This window comes from Bombina bombina, chromosome 3, assembly GCF_027579735.1.
Source record: "Bombina bombina isolate aBomBom1 chromosome 3, aBomBom1.pri, whole genome shotgun sequence".
NCBI classification, from domain to species: Eukaryota; Metazoa; Chordata; class Amphibia; order Anura; family Bombinatoridae; genus Bombina; species Bombina bombina.
In genome coordinates, this window is record NC_069501.1 from 1,091,628,387 (window position 1) to 1,091,653,788 (window position 25,402).

Here is a 25,402-nt window from a genome sequence, read left to right on the forward strand (position 1 = left end):
TGTTATATTGTAGCTATATTAGGGTTTATTTTACAGGTAAGTATTTAGCTTTAAATAGGAATAATTTATTTAATAAGATTTATTTTATTTCCTTAGATTTAAATTATATTTAACTTAGGGGGGTGTTAGTGTTAGGGTTAGACTTAGCTTTAGAGGTTAATACATTTATTATAGTAGCGGTGAGGTCCGGTCGACAGATTAGGGGTTAATACTTGAAGTTAGGTGTCAGCGATGTTAGGGAGGGCAGATTAGGGGTTAATACTATTTATTATAGGGTTTTTGAGGTGGGAGTGAGGCGGTTTAGGGGTTAATACATTTATTATAGTGGCGGCGAGGTCCGGTCGGCAGATTAGGGGTTAATAAGTGTAGGTAGGTAGCGGCGACGTTGGGGGGGGCAGATTAGGGGTTAATAAATATTATGTAGGTGTCGGTGATGTTAGGGGCAGCAGATTAGGGGTACATAGGGATAATGTAGGTTGCGGCGGTGTGCGGTCCGCAGATTAGGGGTTAAAAAATTTAATTATAGTGGCGGCGATGTGGGGGGACCTCGGTTTAGGGGTACATAGGTAGTTTATGTGTTAGTGTACTTTAGAGCACAGTAGTTAAGAGCTTTATGAACCGGCGTTAGCCCATAAAGCTCTTAACTCCTGACTTTTTTCTGCGGCTGGAGTCTTGTCGGTAGAGTTCTAACGCTCACTTCAGCCAAGACTCTAAATACCGGCGTTAGAAAGATCCCATTTGACGTAAGGGGATCTGCGGTATGGAAAAGTCGCGGCTGGAAAGTGAGCGTTAGACCCTTTCCTGACTGACTCTAAATACCAGCGGGCGGCCAAAACTAGCTTTAGGACCCTCTAATGCTGGTTTGGACGGCTAACGCAGAACTCTAAATCTAGGCGAAAGAAAAGAAAAGAATACTGGTATGTAACTGGTTCTATGCTGGGAACATTTGAAGCTAATCTATTTTTTGCTTGCATTTATATTCTGTGTTGTCTGAATGATTAACATTTTGTGTCTCTTCCAGGCATCAAAAAGTGGCTGCAAAGCCCCAAATGCCATGATTTCATCCTGCGGAATGATACCTGGAAATCCTTATCCCAAGGGGAAGCCTAGCCGCATAAATGGAATATTTCCTGTAGGAATTTGTATTTTTATTTTGTTTTAAAGTTTAAGATTTATTCTATGATACATTGCTGTTGATTATCATACAGTGCTAAAGGGTCTTCTTCATTTTGAGTGGAGTGGTGAGGTAGAGAAGATTCTATATTATATTAATTTACATCAGTTCAGGTAATATATACACACAAAATTAGTATTACAGGGTCATGAAACCCAAATTTCTTTCCTGATTGTGATAGAGCAACAGCTTTACAGTTTACTTTTTTATCAATTTTGCTTCATTCTCTTGTTATCCTTTCTTGAAGGAGCAGCAATGCACTACTGGGAGCTAGCTGAACACATTGGTATGTCAATCCCAAGTGGCATATATGTGCAGCCATCAATCACCAGCTAGCTCCCAGAGCCTACCTTGGTATGCTTTTCAACAAAGGATACCAAAAGAACAAAGCAAATTCGCTAAAAGAGGTTAATTGTAAAGTTGCTTAAAATTGTATGCTCTATATGAATCATAAAAGAAAGGTTTTGGGTTGCTTGTCCCTTTAATGGGGGCTAGACATGGTCCTGTAAATAAATAATGATGGATTTTGCGTTTCATGTTCCTTTAAGGGGGGGTGGGTAGACATGGTACTGTAAATAATGATGAAAGAAAGATTTTGAGTTTCATGTCCCTTTAAGGGTAAATAATGATAAATCACTGTATTTATAAATAGTTTTTATCAAATGCAGTTACAAAGTTTTTTGAGGACTTGACAATTTAATTTACCTGTATCCAGTAGTAATATAGCCAGTCATGCATATTTTATGTTTATTTAGAGTAATCAAAGAATCTTCTAGCTTTCCATGTTTTACAAGCTCTGCACTTTACAGTAAAGGGACATCCTAGTGGTATTTGATGCACAGCATTGTGTTTCAGATCCTGTTAGAAGAATTTTTGCAATGTTATTTACATTTTAAGTGGCCACGGTAAAGTAAATAATAGTCAGCAGCCTGTTTTGAGAAAGCTATTGATGTTGTTATTTGTTTTGATTTTGGCACTTCTGGTGCTGCTGGTTAAAGAGAATGAACCATAGATGACGGTGGTATAGTCAATTACACACCGGCTCCATTACAAATAAGCAGGGTGCATTTTGGGAGGCTCTGCTACAGCAGCTGATTTTTATTTAGACTGATTCATCAAGAAAAATTCTAGCAGGATCAACAGACGAGCAGCCTTTTTTTGCCGTGGAGCAGGGTGTATGACTTTCAATATTTGCTTTATGGCCTGGCTCATCTTATATGGTGACCAGAGACTAAGCATCCGCAAGGGAGGTTTAAAACATACCTAGAAGTATGAAGATACAGTAACACTGCAGTCGATAAGATGAAGTGTAAAATTACTTTTCTTATGTCCACTGTCCCTTTCACTAATGGATTCCATACAGTATGTCTCTGGCATATAAAATAATTTAGGGATGTTGTATGAATTTTAGATGTACTCTAAGGATGTTTTCAAAGCAAAACAGATTGGGAACCACTGATTTAGGCTTTTAAAATTTTATTTTAAGCAATTCTTTTTTTCATACAGGTGTTGAGAGTTCACAATCCATTTCTCCTGGGAATTACCTTTCTTGACCACTAGGAGGAGGCAAAGATTCCCAAACGACAAGAGCTCTATAAAACCCCTCCTACCTTACCAGAAACTAGTCTTGTCTTTACCTCCGCTGGAGGAAGGTGAAGAAAGAAGATGTGAAAATGATTCTTCAGTGAGAGGTGCTTTCAGTCTATGTTGAAGCCTGTTTTCTCCCCAGAGTACAGTGTTTGTCAGAGGGATGTATATAATAATATATAATTTTGTCCCAAACCTTCTATAGTGGTCCCAGGGACTTGTCTTTTGCCTCCTCTTATGGATCTACAATATACTCCTTTAATGCCCTTTAGTATGCAAACGTCAGCTTTTGGCACACTAATTTCCTTTTTAACAGTGTAGTTTCCATGCGCGTTCTTGGCTTAGTGTAAAACTGTAAATTTTATTAAGCTCCTTAAGGAAGGGGCACGTTTTCCTATTCCATTCCTCAAGAGCTTTTTTTTTAAAGGGGATTTAATTGTTTATGCTATTGTATTTCACTCCTATAATGAAGCCTTCTCATTCTGTCCCTAAATCTAGCTGAGAAGCTAGGTCCTCTGAATGCTTTTCTACCAATTTTAAGTGTGTGTATTGTAAAAAAAGGTGAGGTATCTTCTCTATATTATTTATGTGACTCATGTTTAAATATGGTAATGCATTCAGACCAACCTAATGCTGCTTCTATTTGTATTACTGCTTCTTCTGTTTGTTCCTTGCTGCAGAGTTCTACAGATATCTAATCAAATCTACAGTTTCTGAAAGTTTGGCAGCTCTCCTGTCTTCAAGTAAGGGTTAAAGGTAACTTCAGAATTTACCTTCTACTAATACCATGCCTTCTGAGGTTAGGATTCCTGTTGATAATCCTGTTGTGTCTTCAGAAGGAGAGGTTTCCTCTGATGATGATGAATTTTCTTCTGACGTTGAACCTGATTCAAACTCTTTTTTATTTAAAGTTGAACATATTAATTCTCTTTCAAAAGAGGTTTTGCTTACTTTAGAGGTTAAAGATTCTAACGGTACTGAGGATACGCTTTTTAAATGTTTGTTTTTAGTCTTTAAGATTGATGCTAAAACCCCTGAGGTTTTTCCTATTCCAGATGTTGTCTCAGAGTTTCTAGGGAATGGTCTAAACCAGGTACTTCTTTTAATCCTTTTACAAGGTTTAAGAAGTTATATCCCTTACCTGCCTGTGGGAGACTGTCCTTAAAGTAGATGGGGCCATTTCCACTCTTGCTTAGCGTACTGCTATCCCTTTGGAAGACAGTTCTTTTAAATACCCTTTAGATAGGAAGTAATAGTCCTTTTATAGAAGGGCCTTTTTGTAAGCACGTTATTTTTTTAGGCCAGCTATCTCTATTGCTAGTGTAGCTTCTTCTTTTTCTTACTGGTTAACTAGTCTTTCATAGCAGTTTTCCAATGATTCTGCCAGTGAAGATTTTTGAACCTCTTGGGATTACTCAAAATTGCTTATTCCTTCATTTGTGGTACTGTTTTTGACATTGTAAAGATTTATGTTAAAAACATGTCCTTGGCAGGTCATTCCAGGAGAGCTTTATGGCTTAAATACTAGTTTGCTGATATGGTGATAAATCCAGACTTTTATCTCTCTCTTTTCAGGGAAAGAAATTGTTTGGTTCTGATTTGGATTCTAAAATTTATTGTGTTACTGGAGGTAAAGGGGCTTTTCTTCCTCAGGACAATAGGTACAAGGGGAAATCTAAAGCCACCAAAAGTTAATTCCTCCTCTCAGAAGCAAAGCACCTGTGGCCGAGTCTTAAAGCCTAGTGCTACTTGGAACAGACCAAAGCAAGCCAAAAAAACCCACCCTTACTTCCAAATATGCATGAAGGTGCGGTCCATGATTCAGAGGCTCTGGTAGGGGGCAGGTTATGCATTTTTCAGCAGGCTTGGTTTTAATCTGTCCAGATCCCTGGGTTCTGAATATAGTTTCTCAGAGCTATCAAATAGGTTTTAGAACAAGGCCTCCCAGAGGAAAGTTTTTTCTGTCCAATGTTCCAAGGAATCCAAGGCCTTTTTTTTAGTCAGTTTCAAATCTACAAACTATGGGAGCGATTGCTCCAGTTCTTTTGAAAACAAGAGATGGTATTGTATCCAAATCTCTTTGTTGTTCAAAAAAAGGAAGAAACTTTTAGACCAGTTCTGGATTTGAAAGCTTTGAACAAGTTTGTCAGAATTCCTACTTTCAAAATGGAAAATATTTTGTAGAGCAAGATCAGTTTATGTCCCCAATAGATTTAAAGGATGCTTATCTTCATGTTCCAATTTAGGGAACATTACTAGTTTCTGAGGTTTGCCTTTCTAGACAAGCATTTTTAATTTGCTGCTCTACTATTTGATCTGGCTACATCTCCAAGAATTTTCACAAAGGTTCCGGGTGCCCTACTGTCTGTGATCACATCTCAGGGTATTGCAGCATTTCCTTACCTGGACGTTATCTTGTTTCAAGCTCCATCTTTTCATTTAGCAGAATCTTATGCCAAAAGACTGTTGTTGTTTGTTAAACAACATTGTTGGAAGATTAATTTTCCAAAGAGTTCTTTAGTGCCTGAGACAAGTGTTACTTTTCTGTGGTTTCAAATATATTTAGTTTCCGTGAGTCTTTCTCTAACAGATCAGAGTTAGGTGGCATTGGTGTCAGCCTGTCTGAGCCTTCAGTCTCTGAGGCCTACTTATCAAGCTGTCAACATACTTGCATTCGACGGCACCAATACGCTCGCCTGACATAGCCTAACATCGTGGCCGCGGACCTGAATATGCTCTCCATATTTATATAAAAAGCTGTCAAAAAGCCACGCACCAAGTACGGGGCGATGAGCAGCGGACTTTTTTAACTAAACCGTCATCGATCTCGCTGCTATTCGGCTTTTTCCCAGCTTTATTTATATACGGTCACTAAACACCGCCACTACACTAAAGTGTTTAACCCCTATCCCGCCGCTCCCCGACCCCACCGCAACTAAACAAAGTTATTAACCCCTATCCCGCCGCTCCCCGACCCCACCGCAACTAAACAAAGTTATTAACCCCTATCACGCCACTCCTGGAGCCCACCGCAACTCTAATAAACTTATTAACCCCTATTCTGCCGCTCTCGGAGCCCACCACAACTCTAATAAAGTGATTGGAATAGCCAATAGAATGCGAGCTCAATCCTATTGGCTGATTGGATCAGCCAATAGGATGAAAGCTCAATCCTATTGGCTGATTGCAACAGCCAATTCGATTTTTCAACCTTAATTCCGATTGACTGATTAGAATTCTATCAGCCAATCGGTATCTAAGGGACGCCATCTTGGATGACATAATTTAAAGGAACCTTCATTGTTGAAGAAGACGTCGAAAGAAAAGGATGCTCCGCATTGGATGTCTTGAAGATGGAGCCGCTCCGCGCCGGATGGATGAAGATAGAAGATGCCGTCTGGATGAAGACTTCTGCCGGCTTGGATGAAGACTTTGGACCGCTTGGATGAAGACTTCTGCCTGCTTCTATGAGGACTTCTGCCGCTTCGTTGAGGATGGATGTCGGGTCTTCAGAAACTGTAAGTGGATCTTCGGGGGTTAGTGTTAGGTTTTTTAAGGGTTTATTGGGTGGGTTTTATTTTTAGATTAGGGTTTGGGCAAGGAAAAAGAGCTAAATGCCCTTTTAAGGGCAATGCCCATACAAATGCTCTTTTCAGGGCAATGGGGAGCTTAAAGGGACACTGTACCCAAAAATTTTCTTTCGTGATTCAGATTGAGCATGCAATTTTAAGCAACTTTCTAATTTACTCCTATTATCAATTTTTCTTCGTTCTCTTGCTATCATTATTTGAAAAAGAAGGCATCTAAGCTTTTTTTAGTTTCAGTACTCTGGACAGCACTTTTTTATTGGTGGATGAATTTATCCACCAATCAGCAAGGACAACCCAGGTTGTTCACCAAAAATGGGCCGGCATCTAAACTTACATTCTTGCATTTCAAATAAAGATACCAAGAGAATGAAGAAAATTTGATAATAGGAGTAAATAAGAAAGTTGCTTAAAATTTCATGCTCAATCTGAATCACAAAAGAATTTTTTTGGGTACAGTGTCCCTTTAAGTTTTTTTTAGATTAAGTTTTTATTTGGGGGTTAGTTGTGTGGGTGGTGGGTCTTACTGTTGGGGGGGTATTTGTATTTTTTTTACAGGTAAAAGAGCTGGTTTCTTTGGGGCAATGCCACGCAAAAGGCCCTTTTAAGGGCCATTGGTAGTTTAGTGTAGGCTAGGTTTTTTTTAATTTTGGGCGGGCTTTTTTATTTTCATAGGGCTATTAGATTAGGTGTAATTAGTTTAAATATTTGATAAATTATTTTTTATTTTGTGTAACTTAGTGTTTTATTTTGTGTAACTTAGTGTTTGTTATTTTGTGTAACTTAGTGTATATTTTTTTTGTAACTTAGTGTTTGTTATTTTGTGTAACTTAGTTGTTAGTTTTTTGTAATTTAGTAATTTTTAATAGTAGATTAAAATAATTTGAGTAGGGTTAGGTGTTTAAATATGTAATATAGTTAATTTAATTTGTAGTTTAATGTAATTTTAGTCTAATAGTTAGGGTAGGTTAATTATTAGTTTGATATAGTTTATTGTAATTTTAGTCTAATAGTTAGGGTAGATTAATTAATAGTTTAATATAGTTTAATTTAATCTTAGTATAACAGTTAGGGTAGGCTAATTATTAGATTAATGTAGTTTAATTTAAATCTAAAGGTAAGTTTAAATTTATTATAAGATAGGGATGAGTTAATATTTAATGTAAAGTTAAGGGGTTGTTAGGTTTAGGGGTTAATAGGTTAATTTAGTTTATGGCGATGTGGGGGGCTGGCAGTTTAGGGGTTAATAGGTGTAGTAAGTGGTACTGATGTGGGAGGCCAGGGGTTTAGGGGTTAATAACTTTATTTAGTTGTGGTGGGCTCCAGGAGCGGCGGGATAGGGGTTAATACTTTTATGTAGGTGGCGGCGATGTCGAGCGGCAGATTAGGGGTTAATATGTATAATGTAGGTATCGGGGTGGCAGATTAGGGGTTAATAAGTATAATGTAGGTGTTGGGCGGAAGATTAGGGGTTAATAAGTGTAATGTAGGTGGCGGCGGTGTCAGGGCGACAGATTAGGGGTTAATAAGTGTAATGTAGGTGGCAGCGGTGGCAGGGCGGCAGATTAGGGGTTAATAAGTGTAATTTAGGTGGCGGCGGTGGCGGGGCGGCAAATTAGGGGTGTTTAGACTTGGGGGTTATGTTAGGGTGTTAGGTGTAAACTTTACTTTTATTCTCCCATAGGAATCAATGGGATATCGGGCAGCAGCGAACATGAGCTTTCGCTGCTTTCAGACTCCCATTGATTCCTATGCCATCCGCCACGGCGGCGGATTGAAAAGCAGGTTCGCTGGGCCTGAATAGTGGCGAGCGTACCTGGTAGATATTTGTTAACTAGCAAAAGTAGTCAGATAGTGCCGAATTTGCATTTGGAACATCTGCAATGACGTAAGCATTGATCTGTGTCGGACTGAGACCGGCGGATAGTATGTTACGTCACAAATTTCAACTCTTGCCGGTTTGTAGGCTTTGATAAATGAGGCAAATCAAGCTCGCCACAATTACGCTGCGGAATTCTAGCGTATTTGCGGTTGATGGCTTGATAAATAGGCCTCTCTTTTCCCTCTATTGCTCTTTGTATAGAAGTACTGAGTCTTATGATTGAAGCTTCTGATGAAATTCAATTTTCTCGATTTCACATGAAACATCTTCAGCTTTATATGCTTCGTCAGTGGTGCAGAAATCATAGTCATCTGTCTCAAAAGATTCTTCTGGATCACAGGATCACAGAACAAGTCAGGTTGGGGGTCTCTTTGGGGGTCTCTGAGAACATAAGGGGTTTGGGCTCCTTGAGGGGCAAGGTTGCCAATAAATATTCTAGAACTCCGTGCTGTTTTCAGGGTTTTTTAGACTTTGCCTCTTTTGAGAAGGGAGTCTCATCTCCACTTTCAATCATCAGGGGGAACCCACAGTTCCCTAGCCATGAGGCAAGTGTCTCAAATCTCTCACGGCAGAAGCCAATTCTTGTCTGGTTTCTGCAGTTCATATTCTAGGAGTGAACAACCAGGAAGCATATTTTTTTTTCAAAATATTTTATTTTTTTAAATGTGGCCTTTTCTGTCTCATTACTCGTGGACCCCGCAGCTTGGGTATTAGTTCCTAGGAGTAATGGATCACCACCTGTATGAAAGAAATATGTTATGCTTACCTGATAAATTAATTTATTTCATGGTGGTGAGAGTCCACTAGACCCCACCCTGTTGTTATTTATTTTTTGGCACATCTTTTTTCCATGCTCCTATTTTTTGGCCTCTTAATGTCTTTTCCTACCTCTTTTGCTTGGCTATATGTCAGATTAGTTTCTAGTAACGTGGAAAGGTTTTATAGAACTCTTTGGGTTTGGGAATGTTTTCCTTCTCCTAGTGGTCAGGAAAGGTAATTCTCTGGAGTAATGGATTGTGGACTCTCACCACCATGAAAGAAATTAATTTATCAGGTAAGCATAAATTATGTTTTTGTGGTTTAATAAATTCTTTTTTTGTAGGGTACACCAGTGCGAAAAGATGAAGAATCCACAAACGAGGGCAAAGGATTAGCAGCACGATTTCTTGGACCATCCAAGCCAGTATGTATTTGGATATTTTAAGGTAGTATTATCTAAAGAACTTCATTTGGAGTGGAATAGTTCTAATAAGTCAGCAATACAAACCCTTTTAGTAAATGAGTAATCTTTAATGCTGTTTAATACAATATGCAGGGTACTGATGTTTAATGATCAAAGATACATTATTTCTTGATATTAAAAGGACATTAAACAGTCAAAGTTCATGTTATTGGTAATGTGAGCCACACACAAGTGCTTACAAAAACTGCCCAAATATAATTATTTTTTAAATATTTTAATTAATAGCCACGTCTCTTACCTTAAATAGGTCTTTATTGTCTACTGCATTTTTCTATATCTGAACAAACCCTTCAACATATTGCACAATTATTGCTTAGATTAGTGCATGAGCTTATTTTTAATTTGATCCTAACTAGCTACAACTTTTAGAAAAGGATAAGGCAAACATGTTGATGTATCCATGGTAGCAAAACCACAACAATTTTATTTACAAGAGAACATGTTTAAAGGCTTAGAAAACAATTAATCTATGTATCTGTGCTGCAATGCAGTTTGTAATTACTATACTGTAAATATAGCAAATGTCACTTTAGAAGCTTCCCTCATATAGAGGAGCTAATCCAGGCTAGAGTATGTAAAAGAGAAACTTAACCATGATCATTATGCTAGTATAAAGTGTATTGCTTTGCAGATGTTATCTACTGCAGTCAGTTAGGGGAAGATATGAAGCAGGGTTAGCATTGAGAAGTTTGCAGCACATATCGACTATGCCTATCTTTTTTCCCTTAATGTTATTATACAAAAAACAGCTTGTACACAATTCAATTTTGTTTGTTTTCTATAATATAGGCTCCTTCAACATACAACCCACACAAACCTGTACCATACCCTATACCACCATGTAGGCCACATCCAGCTATTGCACCAAGTAAGAATGATTTTATTTCACTCTGTATTCTCCTCTGCAAATGAAGTAGGTGAGTGCTCCGAAAATATTTCAAAACTAACAGATGATGTTAATGTGAGTGTAAAAGTTAAGGTAATTCCATTTTTGAATAATTAATATTTATGTTCTAATATATGTAAAATCATTGTCTACAGTTGAGGCTATGTATCCAGATCCTCTTGCTTTCTTTTTTTTAACAAATTCTAAAATTACTATTCTTTAAGCATGTTGCTTTGGCATTATATTCAATGCCTTCCTCTCCTCCTCTTTGTCTAAACTCTGGTCTTCCTTTAAAATTTTAAAATACGTAATGCATGTTTTCTCACCGTTAACCTTGCAATCTGTTTCTCCTGTGCAACAGGAATTATATATTAAAATCAGGGTGTGGTCCAGATCAATTCTATATTAATTTTCCTTTATTCTATACACCTTCAGAGCTCCTTTTTCTTTTTATGAGCATTAATCACCTTATTATTTTTCCTGCTCAGTGTTCTGCACAAGACAAGTGTTTCCCCTTTGATCCTATCTATTTATTCATATAAAATATAAAACATATTTACCACAGTCACTTAATTTTGTTTATTTAGTCTTATAATATAGCACATGTATATTATTTTATAAAAAAATATAACAAAATAAATCAATTACATAATAGCAGATTATTGGGGACAACTTAATCATAACTTTATAATCATTTTAATTTTTAAATGCAGGAACAATGAAAATAAATAATCAATATATTGCTAGAACTTGGTTCAACTTTGTGAGTTGCTTCAATAAAGGGAGTTGTTTGTCTTTCACTTCTTATAGTGTTGATACATTTTGACCTTCTCCAGTGGTGTGTGAAAAAAAATGCTTTTAGATAGTTTATCTGTGCTTTTTGTGTTTTGTGTCTTGTTCGTTAAAATATCCTCCAGTGGTTTCTTAGATGCATATGTGTAAGGATAAAAACTCAAAGAATCACATTGTTCTCTGGCATAACTTTACTCAGACATTTATCAAATAGTTTGTGGACACAGCAACACAATTTTTAGAAGCCTAGAACCATGTGCATATGCATATATAGCTAGAATAATTATGTGACATATTAAAACTAAAATACTAATACAGGATTTACCGTACAAGATCTAAAATACTAATACAGGATTTACCGCACAAGATCTAAAATACTAATACAGGATCTATCTTGTCCCGGAGCTAAATATTTATGAAGTATATAGTAAGAAGATGTAACTCACTTTATTGACCGAACACTGTAATTTGCACAGAAGGCTTTAAATGGTCTTGACTGAAACCTGTTTTAACAAGTGAGTGCTATGGTTTTACTTTACCAGCCATTTACCTTCTCCTCAGTTTTGTTTGCCATCACAAATGGAAGATTTCCACATTGTAGTAGCATAAATATCTGGAATATGGCATGACATTTTTGATTAAGAATTAGATGCAAGAGAAACTGTGACACATTTTGAGAGTTCATCTGAAGTAGGGTATAATGACAAACCTCCTAAACGTTGGGTTGTGGTATGCCTATTTCTAATAATACAAGAACATTTAGTCTAATAAATGAAAACCACGGATCGCCAAGGGGAATTCAGGGATACTGTTGACATCACCAGGCCCCCAGAAACCACTTAAGGGACTTAAGGGTGCTGGATGTGGGATAATTATTTATATATTTTTTATATATTTTAATTATATATATTTATTTTGACCACATTGATACATCCAATTTTTTAAATATTTCTTCATGACTAGGGTTGCACCGATACCGATACAAAGTATTTGCATGAATACGTGTACTCCTGCAAATGCACCGATACTTAAACCGATACATCCACTTCCTACCCAAATGCCATCCTGTGGAGTTTTTTCCAACTGCATGTTCCCATTTCATTTTAATCTGTAGTGGATTAACTAAAAATTGTTAACTTCTGTTCTGCCAATACAAATTGCTATTTGTATTATTGTAGGAGAGATCACTGTACCTCGTTCAGACAAACCCCTGAAGTACTGGGCAGTTGATAAACAGAGATTTACAGCTCTGGCTAAAATGGCCCAAAACTATCTTTCTGCCCCATGCAGTAGTGCTGAAAGTGAAAGACTGTTCAGCTTAGTGTCAAACGTCCTTAATGATAGCAGAAACAGACTTATAGCTGAACATACAGAGATGCTTCTGTTCCTTAAAAATAACTTTTGAAAAATTATTATAATTGCTAGATTGCCTGTTATACTGCTAGTTCTTGTCTTGCTTAAATAATTGCAGGAAGTGCATAGGAAAAATGTAGTTAATTCCTATGAACACACATCTTACAATAATAGGACTAGATTTAGATTACATTTGATTGGCAAGCTTTACCAATGCTCTGTTCACATTTCCAACTCCATAGCCTTTAATGGAGTTGGACGTGCAATGAGAGCATTGGTAAAGCTTACCAGTCAAATGTAATCTAGCCCATAATGTTGTTCCCCATGATTAAACAATGCACTGTTCTATTTTTTACTGTATGGCACTTTTGGTTGGTTGTGATATTACATTTGTTATTTATTGTTGTTTTTATGAATATATTTTATTGTAATATTTTTATTTATAAACATGTTCTGTGAAATTTCTTCAATTTTTTACAACTTTGTGACAAAAAGCAAATACAATTGTTTTATTATTTCATAATGTCTTTTGAGTTACAGTTCTTCATAATTATAAAGAAGCTATCTTAAATCATTAGTCTGTATTGTGCTTGGGACACTGTAAAAGATATTAAAAAATCAGTAATTGGTATTGTAGTGGTTCACACCTAATTCACTTATAAGGTCTTAAAGCACAGTTATATTGAAATATAAATTCCAAGCAATGAACTTTAAATATTATATCAGTGAAACAGGTCTCATTTCTTACAAATAAAGTTTTGAGTACAATAAAGAAATGGTACTTGAGAAGATAACATTGTTTTAAAAATAAATTTTATTATACAGAAAAATCAGCTTACAGAAGTAATATAAAATTAAATTAATTTAAATCCAATATACACACAGAGTTAAAAGATTTTTAGTTTAAACTTGCTTTCAATAACAATTATTACATACCACTCGAAATGACTTCTTTGCAACCAAATCTTATCCTTAGAGATGCTCTATAATATCCTGTCAGAGTCACCTGCCTCATGTTTACAACAAGGTGTTTTTATAGTTTTTTATTTGGATGACGTCATCATTTATTGTTTTCTTTTTATATGTATTTTTAGCATCATTTTTAAAAAAAAAGTATCGGTACTTGTACTGGGTCTTAAAAAAATGGTATCGGTGCAACCCTATTCATGATAGTGGTACTATGAGCAGGATTTATTAAAGCATTTTTCCTAAAATTGCACCTATAAATCAGTATACAACTGAATCCTCTGATTTATTAATGCAAGTTGCACCTAAAATTGGGCAAGTTCCGACTATACATTCCTCTCACTTGATTCGCATTCGCCAAGGCACACCGGTGCGTTTAAAACACATTTCCTAAAGTCTGTCTTAGCATTACTCCCAGTTGCCAATTTATCATTTTTTTGCGCCTTTAGAGACTGCAAAGTTCTCCTACAAATACTGGCATTCTTTGTAGGTACTGAGGAGCATGGCGTTAGAAATCATCATGTCTTTGAGCGTGTGTCGTCTTTACATCTATTTCTGATAGAGTACTTTCTGATTCTAGCAGGTCTATCTTCGGCTAATCACATACGCCAAATATAGAATGCAAAATTGCCCCCTAAAGAATGAAAATTCTATTAACAATTTGAATGTGTTATGGTTATAAAGGGTAATTATTATAACAAAGTTAAATTAAAAATGTATTGTGGTAAATTTTGGTCTCACAAAAATTAATGTGCAAATTTGTCCCATGTATAACGCAAATGTAATGGGTTACTTGAAGAGGGCAAAAAATACTACCTAAAAAACCCCACAGGTTTGAAATGATAAATCAGTAGAACTTCCTTTTTTTCACATGGAGAAATTAACCATAATTCACCCAGTTCACCTTCACAGCGCAAATTAATACGCATTTTTTTTATATAAATTTGTGTGCGCAGATAACTCAGACCAGAATATAAAGGAGCATTCTCCTAGCCCTTGATAAATCTAACCCTATATATGAAACAGTGACATTTATGATATAATTAATGAGTTCACGTGTGATGTCATCAATAGTATTAAAAAAAATATCTCCTAGGAGGTAGGAAATATAAGTTTGTAAAGTCCTGGAATGTGGCCAATAGAATAGAAACTTAGAATTGACATTAAAGTGAAAGTAAATCCTAGCGTTTTACAAACGCTAGGATTGACTTTTGAAACAAATAAAGGGGACTTTCATTCATGAAGTATAAAATACTTCATGTAGAAAGCTCCTTTATTTGTTTTAACCGATCGCCGTTTTTAGCTGCCACAGCAGCCCATGGCTAAAAAAATTTTGTTTGCTAAGAGGTGACGTTTTCACCTCTAAGCCAATAGCCATGCGGTAAATCTGGGCTATTGTAATTGTATATGAGCAATAGCTTAAATTTAAATAATAATAGTTCACTTGTCTCAATCTTCATATAGAATGCTACAACACCAGGATTTTTGTTCTGCTTTAAATATTGTGGATATTTTGGGTGGTATACCTGAAACCTCTGAAAATAATATTAACCAGAGCCGGCTCAAGTTATTGTGCTTTCTGGGTTCAAGTACAAAATGACACCCCTCAACTCTCAGCCTAAACCCAACCATGGTAATCCATCTCAAAGAATGCTCAGCAGATTCAAGTTTCACACAAAAGCCAGACGATGGACCCCATATGAGAGTAATTGCTATAAAAAAATAATAACTATAAGCTCTTGATTTGTGCCACCCCAGTTAAATGCTGCCTGGCTCTTGTGGTACCACTTGCAGAGTTGGTTCCAGATGACCCAACTGTCTTGGATCCTACATGAGTTTCATAAGTTGCAGTGTCTCAAGCCAGGGCAAATGTCTCAGGTTTTAGGGACTACACTTGCTTCAACCAGGACATGCCCCAACTCTTCCTGGTTCCACCCACAACCCACACATCAATTCTGCCCTAATCACATATGCTTCCTGCCCCTCCAGCCATGGCCCTTGCCCACTGTTGGACCACTGCACACAAGGCTTCTCTACTCCATGTCCAAGGAAGAATCTGGGAAATGTTGGGAAGTATGCAGCGCTGATATTAACAATACCTTATCACTTGCACACTGTGATTTTTGTTAAAGGGATAGAAAGGTCAAAATTCTAATGTGCATGGGTGCATTTCAATTTGAAATTAAGCATTTTTGCAAAATACTTCTATTAGTAAAATTGCTTCTTGTAAAAGTTATTACTGTGTTTCTGCAACATACGCACATTTCCTGTGATGGCCCTTGCAGTAGTATTCAAACACCACACCTCGGAGAGCTAGCTGTGGTGTGTATTGCTTTTGAAGATATAATTTGTGTCAAACAATCCACTGCTCTCTGAACAGACATGGTATTTGAATACTGGTGCACAGGAGCTCGCAGAATATGTGCGTATGCTGCTTAAACACAGTAATAACTTTTACTAGAAGCATTTTTACTAATGGAAGTATTTTGCAATAATGATTATATTTTAAATTGGAATGCACCCATGCACATTTAATTTTTGACCTTTCTATCCCTTTAAGCATAAATGCTTGAACTTTAAAAGAGATCTTTTGAAAGCTAAATAATTAATCTTTGTCCAATTAAAATATTGTCACCAAAAGCCATAAATAATCCTCATTTTCTGCTATTATATTGAGACTAATAAATTTACTACAACTAAGTTGTTGAATTTGTTTAGCCTTTAAACTGATGACATTCCTCTTCCCTACACAATATATCACCTCTCCTCCTACCATTATATGTATGCTGCATGTTTTAGACATCATGATGTCATCCTTTGTGCATGTTCCCTCCATATTAAAGACAAAGAGGAGGTGGGGAAGGTATGTCGTCAATCAACACCCATAAGGGTGTTCAAATGGTAAAGAAGACAAAAAAATATCTTCCAAGTTCCAGTTAGAAAGCACTGTATTTTTATAAATCAGTTGAAAGTTACCCAAAAATAGTTTGTGTTTATTTAGGACATTAAAAATGTACTATACATTTGTGTTCATTTAAGTAAAATATTAAATAGGGACATTAAATTCACAATTTAATTATTCAGAAAATGTTTATTTTGTTCACTATATTGTAATTTAACTTTTTTTACTCACTGCCTCCAGGAAGACCAAAGTGCACCCAGCCAGAGCAAAGTAGATGAAATAAAGAGAGACTTTTTTTTGTCAAAATAACAAAATTCTTTTTTAAAACATGATTTTGTATATAGGTTTTTACAATGCAGTACTTAACCAAAATATAAATGTCTTTAATGTCCCTTTAATTGTGGCATTCTATATACTGTGTGGCACAATGTGCATATTTGTTTACAGTGCGGCCAGAAATATTCCCTCCCTGTTATCATATAGTTATGCTGCATCAGCTATTCTAATCACACACACACTGTGTCATGTGACTTCATGAAGATAAAAGTATATTATATGTGTACAACCCCATTTCCGAAAAAGTTGGTGCAGTATGGAAAATGCAAAAAAACTAACAAAAAGAGTCATTTGAAAATTAAATTCACCCTGTACTATATTTAAAACACATTATTAACACATTATTTGATGTTTTACTTTGTGAATTTAATGTATTTTTTTTAAATATACACTCATTTCAAATCTTCAACACATTCCAAAAAAGTTGGAAAAGGGGCAATTTAGGACTAATAGCTATGTGACAAGTTGAAATAAGAAGGTGATGTGAAACATATTAGGCAATTGTGTAATCATAGACATAGTATATAAGGAGCCTCCAAAAAAGGCCTAGTCCTTCAAGAGCAAGGATGGGTCGAGGCTTGCCAATCTGCCAACAGATGCTACAGTGAATGATCCAACTCTTTGAGAGCAACATTCCCCAAAGACAAATCGGTAGGATTTTGGGCATTTTGGGCATTTCACCTTCTACAGTGCACAATATAATTAAAAGATTTAAGGAATTCTGTCAAATCTCAGTGAATAAAGGGCAAGGCCGAAAACCACTTCTGAATGCACAAGATCTCAGATCCCCCAGACGTCACTGTCTCAAAAACTGTCATGAGTCTGTAATAAATATCCTGACATGGGATTGGGAGTACTTTGGTAAACCTTTGTCAGCCAACACCTTTCAGCGCTGCATCCACAGTTGCAAGTTAAGGCTTTACTATGCAAAGCAGAAGACATACATCAACACTGTCCAGAAGCGCCGCCAACTTCTCAGTCTCATCAGTAGCACAGTGGAATCATGTTTTGTGGTCCAACGAGTCAACATTTTTAGTCGTTTTTGGAAAAAACAGCCGTCGTGTTCTCTAGGCCAAATAGGAAATGGACCACCCAAGCTGTTATCAGCATCAAGTCCAAAAGCCAGCATCTGTCATGGTATGGGGGGGGGGTCTCACTGCCCATGGCATGGGTAACTTGCACATCTGTGAGGGCACCATTAATGCAGAAAGATATGTATATATTTTGGAGCAACATATGCTACCATCCAGACGTCTTTTTTTCCAATATAATAGTACCATATTCTATTGAATGTGGAATCTATATAACATATTTTCTTTTCTTAAAGTAGTTATAATAGTATGATAATAGATTCACATTTGGTCTCTCTTCTGAGCGCCCCCTAGAGGTTGACACAAGTCATTGTGCATCAACAGAATAGGAGAGGTAAACGGTTGACTCTCTCAGCTTTTTTGGAGTGTGTTGCAGTCATCATATTTGAAATGGGTGTATATTTTCAAAAATGTTTTAAATTCACAAAGTAAAACATCAAATAATGTGTTAATAATGTGTTTTAAATATAGTACAGGGTGAACTGAATTTTCAAATGACACTTTTTCGGAATTGGGGTTGTATGTGTATATTCAGATTTGTATGTATGTGAGTGTATATATACAGTATATATGTGTTTGTGTGTATATATATATATATATATATATATATATAGTATCTCACAAAAGTGAGTACACCCCTTACATTTTTGTAAATATTTTATTATATCTTTTCATGTAACAACACTGAAAAAATGACACTTTGCTACAATGTAAAGTAGTGAGTGTACAGCCTGTATAACAGTGTAAATTTGCTGTCCCCTCAAAATAACTCAACACACAGCCATTAACGTCTAAACCGTTGGCAACAAAAGTGAGTACACCCCTAAGTGGAAATGTCCAAATTGGGCCCAATAAGCCATTTTCCCTCCCCGTTGTCATGTGACTCGTTAGTGTTTCAAGGTCTCAGGTGTGAAAGGGGAGCAGGTATTGTATATTTGGTGTTATCGCTCTCACATTCTCTCATACTGGTCACTGGAAGTTCAACATGGCATCTCATGGCAAAGAACTCTCTGAGGATCTGAAAAAAATAATTTTTGCTTTACATAAAGATGGCCTAGGCTATAAGAAGATTGCCAAGACCCTGAAACTGAGCTGCAGCACGGTGGGCAAGACCATACAGCGGTTTCACAGGACAGGTTCCACTCAGAACAGGCCTCACCATGGTCAACCAAAGAAGTTGAGTGCACATGCTCAGCGTCATATCCAGAGGTTGTCTTTGGGAAATAGACGTATGAGTGCTGCCAGCATTGCGGCAGAGGTTAAAGGGGTGGGGAGTCAGCCTGTCAGTGCTCAGACCATACACCGCACACTGCATCAAATTGGTCTGCATGGCTGTCGTCCCAGAAGGAAGCCTCTTCTAAAGATGATGCATAAGAAAGCCCGCAAACAGTTTGCTGAAGACAAGCAGACTAAGGACATGTATTACTGAAACCATGTCCTGTGGTCTGATGAGACCAAGATAAACTTATTTGGTTCAAGCATGTGTGGCTGCAACCAGGTAAGGAGTACAAAGACAAGTGTGTCTTACCTACAGTCAAGTATGGTGGTAGGAGTGTCATGGTCTGAGCCTGCATGAGTGCAGCCGGCACTGGGGAGCTACAGTTCATTGAGGGAACCATGAATGCCAACATGTACTGTGACATACTGAAGCAGAGCATGATCCCCTCCCTTCAGAGACTGGGCCACAGGGCAGTATTCCAACATGATAACGACCCCAAACACACCTCCAAGATGACCACTGCCTTGCTAAAGAAGCTAAGGGTAAAGGTGATGGACTGGCCAAGCATGTCTCCAGACCTAAACCTTATTGAGCATCTGTGGGACATCCTCAAACGGAAGGTGGTTGAGCGCAAGGTCTCTAACATCCACCAGCTCTGTGATGTCGTCATGGAGGAGTGGAAGAAGACTTCAGTGGCAACCTGTGAAGCTCTGGTGAATTCCATGCCCAAGAGCGTTAATGCAGTGCTGTAACATAATGGTGGCCACTCAAAATATTGACAATTTGGGCCCAATGTGGACATTTCCACTTAGGGGTGTACTCACTTTTGTTGCCAACAGTTTAGACATTAATGGCTGTGTGATGAGTTATTTTGAGGGGACAGCAAATTTACACTGTTATACAGGCTGTACACTCACTACTTGTGTCATTTCTTCAGTGTTGTCACATGAAAAGATATAATAAAATATTTACAAAAATGTAAGGGGTGTACTCACTTTTGTGAGATACTGTATATATATATATTTATATTGCACACATATATATGTATGGTTATTGCCTAGGACAATATATAGCCAGGCTTTAATGATAATAATATTAAAAAATGTAATGTGCTTATCTGTATCTTTTATTGATGATCCTACCATCCCTACAGTGCATTATCAATGCTCATATTTTCACACTAGAATGAAAATGTGACAGGGTTGTGTTTGTATTACTGCTGTTTTGTTTTCTAGATTACTATGGAAAGACATCTACAGTAAAGAAGGAACAGACAATTTTAAATACCTCTGGAGATGGTCAAAGTTTATCTACCCTTTCAGAAGGGGGAGGGGCAACAACTTATAATATGAATTGTCGTGATTGGCCTAAAAGAAACTCAAATGACAGTAACTAAGTTTATTCTGTTATTAGTAAATTATGCTGATATATCATACACATTACCAAATTAAATACCGGATACTTTAAGAGGGTATTTAAAGTCATAAAACATCTTAATACCAAAGTTCAAGTTGTCACTGAAACCTAAAAAAAGGCAGGAGTACCCCCCCAACAGCATATATTCACTCAAATATATTCACACTGCATGTGAATATATCTACAAACGTTTAAGCCTTTTTACAAATAACTATAAAGGTGGTCAGAAGTGCTTGAACTGAAAACCTTGTCAGCACAAATTTAATTACCTGTTACATTATATGAGCTGTGAATGTTTCAAAATGATTATTAAATGTTGTGTTGCGATAGGAAATAGTTTAAAAAACTTTCGCCTAGATTTAGAGTTCTGCGTTAGCCGTCAAAAGCAGCGTTAAGGGGTCCTAACGCTGCTTTTGGCCGCCCGCTGGTATTTAGAGTCAGCCAGGAAAGGGTCTAACGCTCACTTCCCTACCGCGATTCCAGGCTACCGCAGATCCCCTTACCGAGGCCCCCCCACATCGCCACCACTCTAATAATATTTTTTAACCCCTAATCTGCCGACCGGACACCGCTGCCACCGCTGCCACCTACATTATCCCTCTGAACCCCTAATCTGCTGGCCCTAACATCGCCGACCCCTATATTATATTTATTAACCCCTAATCTGCCCCCCAACGTCGCCGCTACCCAACTACACTTATTAACCCCTAATCTGCCGACCGGACCTCGCCGCCACTATAATAAATGTGTTAACCCCTAGACCGCCGCACTCCCGCCTCGCAAACACTAGAATAAATAGTATTAACCCCTAATCTGCCCTCCCTAACATCGCCACCACCTACCTACAATTATTAACCCCTAATCTCCCGCCCGCACCGTCGCCACTACTATAATAAAGTTATTAACCCCTAAACCTAACCCTAACACCCCCCTAACATAAATATAATTTATATTAAACGAAATAATATTCCTATAATTAACTAAATTATTCCTATTTAAAACTAAATACTTACCTATCAAATAAACCCTAATATAGCTACAATATAATTAATAATTACATTGTAGCTATTTTAGGATTTATATTTATTTTACAGGCAACTTTGTATTTATTTTAACTAGGTACAATAGCTATTAAATAGTTAATAACTATTTAATAGCTACCTAGTTAAAATAAATACAAAATTACCTGTAAAATAAATCCTAACCTAAGTTACAAATACACCTAACACTACACTAGCATTAAATTAAATGAATTAAATAAATTACATACAATTAGCTAAAATAAAATACAATAAAATAAACTATTCTATAATACAAAAAAAACACTAAATTACAAAAAATAAAAAATAATTACAAGCAGTTTAAACTAATTACACCTAATCTAAGCCCCCGTATAAAATAAAAAAGCCCCCCAAAATAAAAAAATTCCCTACCCTATTCTAAAATACAAAAGTAATCAGCTCTTTTACCAGCCCTTAAAAGGGCTTTTTGTGGGGCCTTGCCCCAAAGTAATCAGCTCTTTTGCATGAAAATAAAAATACAATACCCCCCCACCTTACAACCCACCACCCACATACCCCTACTCTAACCCACCCAACCCCCCCTTAAAAAAACCTATCACTAACCCCCTGAAGATCTCCCTACCTTGAGTCATCTTCACCCAGCCGAGCCGAATTCTTCATCCAAGCAGAGCAAGAAGATGTCCTCCATCTGGTAGAAGTCTTGATCCAAGCGGCAAAGAAGAGGTCTTCCATCCGGGCGATGTCTTCTTCCAAGCGGCATCTTCTATCTTCTTTCTTCCGGATCCATCTTCATCCCGCCGACGCGGAACATCTTCCTTCCCCGACGGACTAACGACGAATGAAGGTTCCTTTAAGGGACGTCATCCAAGATGGCGTCTCTTCAATTTCCCATTGGCTTATAGAATTCTATCAGCCAATCGGAATTAAGGTAGAAAAAATCTGCCAATCGTATTGAACTCACATTCTATTGGCTGTTCCGATCAGCCAATAGAATGTGAGTTCAATACGATTGGCTGATTGGATCAGCCAATCGGATTGAACTTCAATTTGATTGGCTGATTGCATCAGCCAATCAGATTTTTTCTACCTTAATTCCGATTGGCTGATAGAATTCTATCAGCCATTCGGAATTGAAGGGACGCCATCTTGGATGACGTCCCTTAAAGGAAACTTCATTCGTCGTTAGTCCGTCGGGGAAGGAGGATGTTCCGCGTCGGCGGGATGAAGATGGATCCGGAAGAAAGAAGATAGAAGATGCCGCTTGAAAGAAGACATCGCCGGGATGGAAGACCTCTTCTTTGCCGCTTGGATCAAGACTTCTTCCGGATGGAGGACATCTTCTTGCTCCACTTGGATGAAGAATTCGGCTCGGCTGGGTGAAGGCGACTCAAGGTAGGGAGATCTTCAGGGGGTTAGTGATAGGTTTTTTTAAGGGGGGATTGGGTGGGTTAGAGTAGGGGTATGTGGGTGGTGGGTTGTAATGTGGGGGGGGGGGTATTGTATTTTTATTTTCATGCAAAAGAGCTGATTACTTTGGGGCAAGGCCCCGCAAAAAGCCCTTTTAAGGGCTGGTAAAAGAGCTGATTACTTTTGTATTTTAGAATAGGGTAGGGAATTTTTTATTTTGGGGGGCTTTTTTATTTTATTAGGGGGCTTAGATTAGGTGTAATTAGTTTAAACTGCTTGTAATTCTTTTTTATTTTTTGTAATTTAGTGTTTTGTTTTATTTGTATTATAGAATAGTTTATTTTATTGTATTTTATTTTAGGTAATTGTGGGTAATTTATTTAATTAATTTAATGATAGTGTAGTGTTAGGTGTATTTGTAACTTAGGTTAGGATTTATTTTACAGGTAATTTTTTAATTATTTTAACTAGGTAGCTATTAAATTGTTATTAACTATTTAATAGCTATTGTACCTAGTTAAAATAAATACAAAGTTGCCTGTAAAATAAATATAAATCCTAAAATAGCTACAATGTAATTATTAATTATATTGTAGCTATATTAGGGTTTATTTGATAGGTAAGAATTTAGTTTTAAATAGGAATAATTTAGTTAATTATAGGAATATTATTTTGTTTAATATAAATTATATTTATGTGAGGGGGGTGTTAGGGTTAGAGTTAGGTTTAGGGGTTAATAACTTTATTATAGTAGCGGCGAGGTCCGGTCGGCAGATTAGGGGTTAATAAGTGTAGTTAGGTAGCGGCGACATTGGGGGGGCAGATTAAGGGTTAATAAATATAATATAGGGGTCGGTGATGTTAGGGGCAGCAGATTAGGGGTTCATAGGTATAATGTAGGTTGCGGTGGTGTACGGAGCGGCAGATTAGGGGTTAATAGTATAATGCAGGTGTCAGCTATAGCGGGGGCGGCAGATTAGAGGTTAATAAGTGTAAGGTTAGGGGTGTTTAGACTCGGGGTACATGTTAGGGTGTTAGGTGCAGACTTAGAAAGTGTTTCCCCATAGGAAACAATGGGGCTGCGTTAGTAGCTGAACGCTGCTTTTTTGCAGGTGTTAGGTTTTTTTTTAAACCAAAAATGCCCCATTGTTTCCTATGGAGATATCGTGCAGGAGCACGTTTTGCCAGCTTACCGCTACCGTAAGCAACGCTGGTATTGAGGGTTGAAGTGGAGCTAAGTTAGGCTCAACGCACCCTTTTTTGAGCCTAACGCAGCCCCTCAGACAACTCTAAATACCAGCGTTGTTGGAAGGGTGCATTGGCAAAAAAAGCAGCGTTAGCTACGCAGCTTTTTACCGACAAAACTCTAAATCTAGCCGATAGTTAAATGTCTTAAATAGAGCTTGAACCTTGGACATACAGGGCTAGATTAAGAGTGGAGCACTATTTTGCCCGTTTACAGGCGCACCTTAAATAACCAGCTGTTACAAGTGGCTGGTTAATGCTCCCACAAGCTTGAGGCTTCACTTTGTGCTAAGCACACTTAACCAGAGATCAGACCTCTGGTTAAATTAAAAAAAGTTGCCCAATTTCCCACAAAATAAAAAGGATAGTTATTTTAAATTAAATAAAAATATGAGCATCTTTATTTAAAAAAAAAAAACTGCACAAAGCAGTTATAAAGGGTTAAAGTTGTTTGCTAGAAAGAAAACGGCACTAAAGTGCCTTTACATAGAGGTGAATGGGACTGTGTTTTTACTCTAAATATACAGGGAGTGCAGAATTATTAGGCAAGTTGTATTTTTGAGGATTAATTTTATTATTGAACAACAACCATGTTCTCAATGAACCCAAAAAACTCATTAATATCAAAGCTGAATAGTTTTGGAAGTAGTTTTTAGTTTGTTTTTAGTTTTAGCTATTTTAGGGGGATATCTGTGTGTGCAGGTGACTATTACTGTGCATAATTATTAGGCAACTTAACAAAAAACAAATATATACCCATTTCAATTATTTATTTTTACCAGTGAAACCAATATAACATCTCAACATTCACAAATATACATTTCTGACATTCAAAAACAAAACAAAAACAAATCAGTGACCAATATAGCCACCTTTCTTTGCAAGGACACTCAAAAGCCTGCCATCCATGGATTCTGTCAGTGTTTTGATCTGTTCACCATCAACATTGCGTGCAGCAGCAACCACAGCCTCCCAGACACTGTTCAGAGAGGTGTACTGTTTTCCCTCCTTGTAAATCTCACATTTGATGATGGACCACAGGTTCTCAATGGGGTTCAGATCAGGTGAACAAGGAGGCTATGTCATTAGATTTTCTTCTTTTATACCCTTTCTTGCCAGCCACGCTGTGGAGTACTTGGACGCGTGTGATGGAGCATTGTCCTGCATGAAAATCATGTTTTTCTTGAAGGATGCAGACTTCTTCCTGTACCACTGCTTGAAGAAGGTGTCTTCCAGAAACTGGCAGTAGGACTGGGAGTTGAGCTTGACTTCATCCTCAACCCGAAAAGGCCCC

At 37.2% G+C, this 25,402-nt stretch overlaps 1 protein-coding gene across 3 annotated transcripts in view; it reads left to right on the forward strand.

Moving 5' to 3' along the window:
• The window catches only part of PROSER1 (proline and serine rich 1), an 85,331-nt gene that overhangs the window by 25,748 nt on the left and 34,181 nt on the right, over nucleotides 1–25,402 (forward strand). For 2 of the 3 annotated variants that reach the window (XM_053708405.1, XM_053708406.1), the window contains exons 7-10: nucleotides 1,022–1,132; nucleotides 9,333–9,413; nucleotides 10,263–10,341; nucleotides 20,254–20,406. In XM_053708405.1, coding sequence (XP_053564380.1) covers nucleotides 1,022–1,132; nucleotides 9,333–9,413; nucleotides 10,263–10,341; nucleotides 20,254–20,406 — 424 coding nt within the window. The remainder of the gene's footprint in view (nucleotides 1–1,021; nucleotides 1,133–9,332; nucleotides 9,414–10,262; nucleotides 10,342–20,253; nucleotides 20,407–25,402) is intronic. The other variant, XM_053708407.1, reaches the window with a different exon arrangement.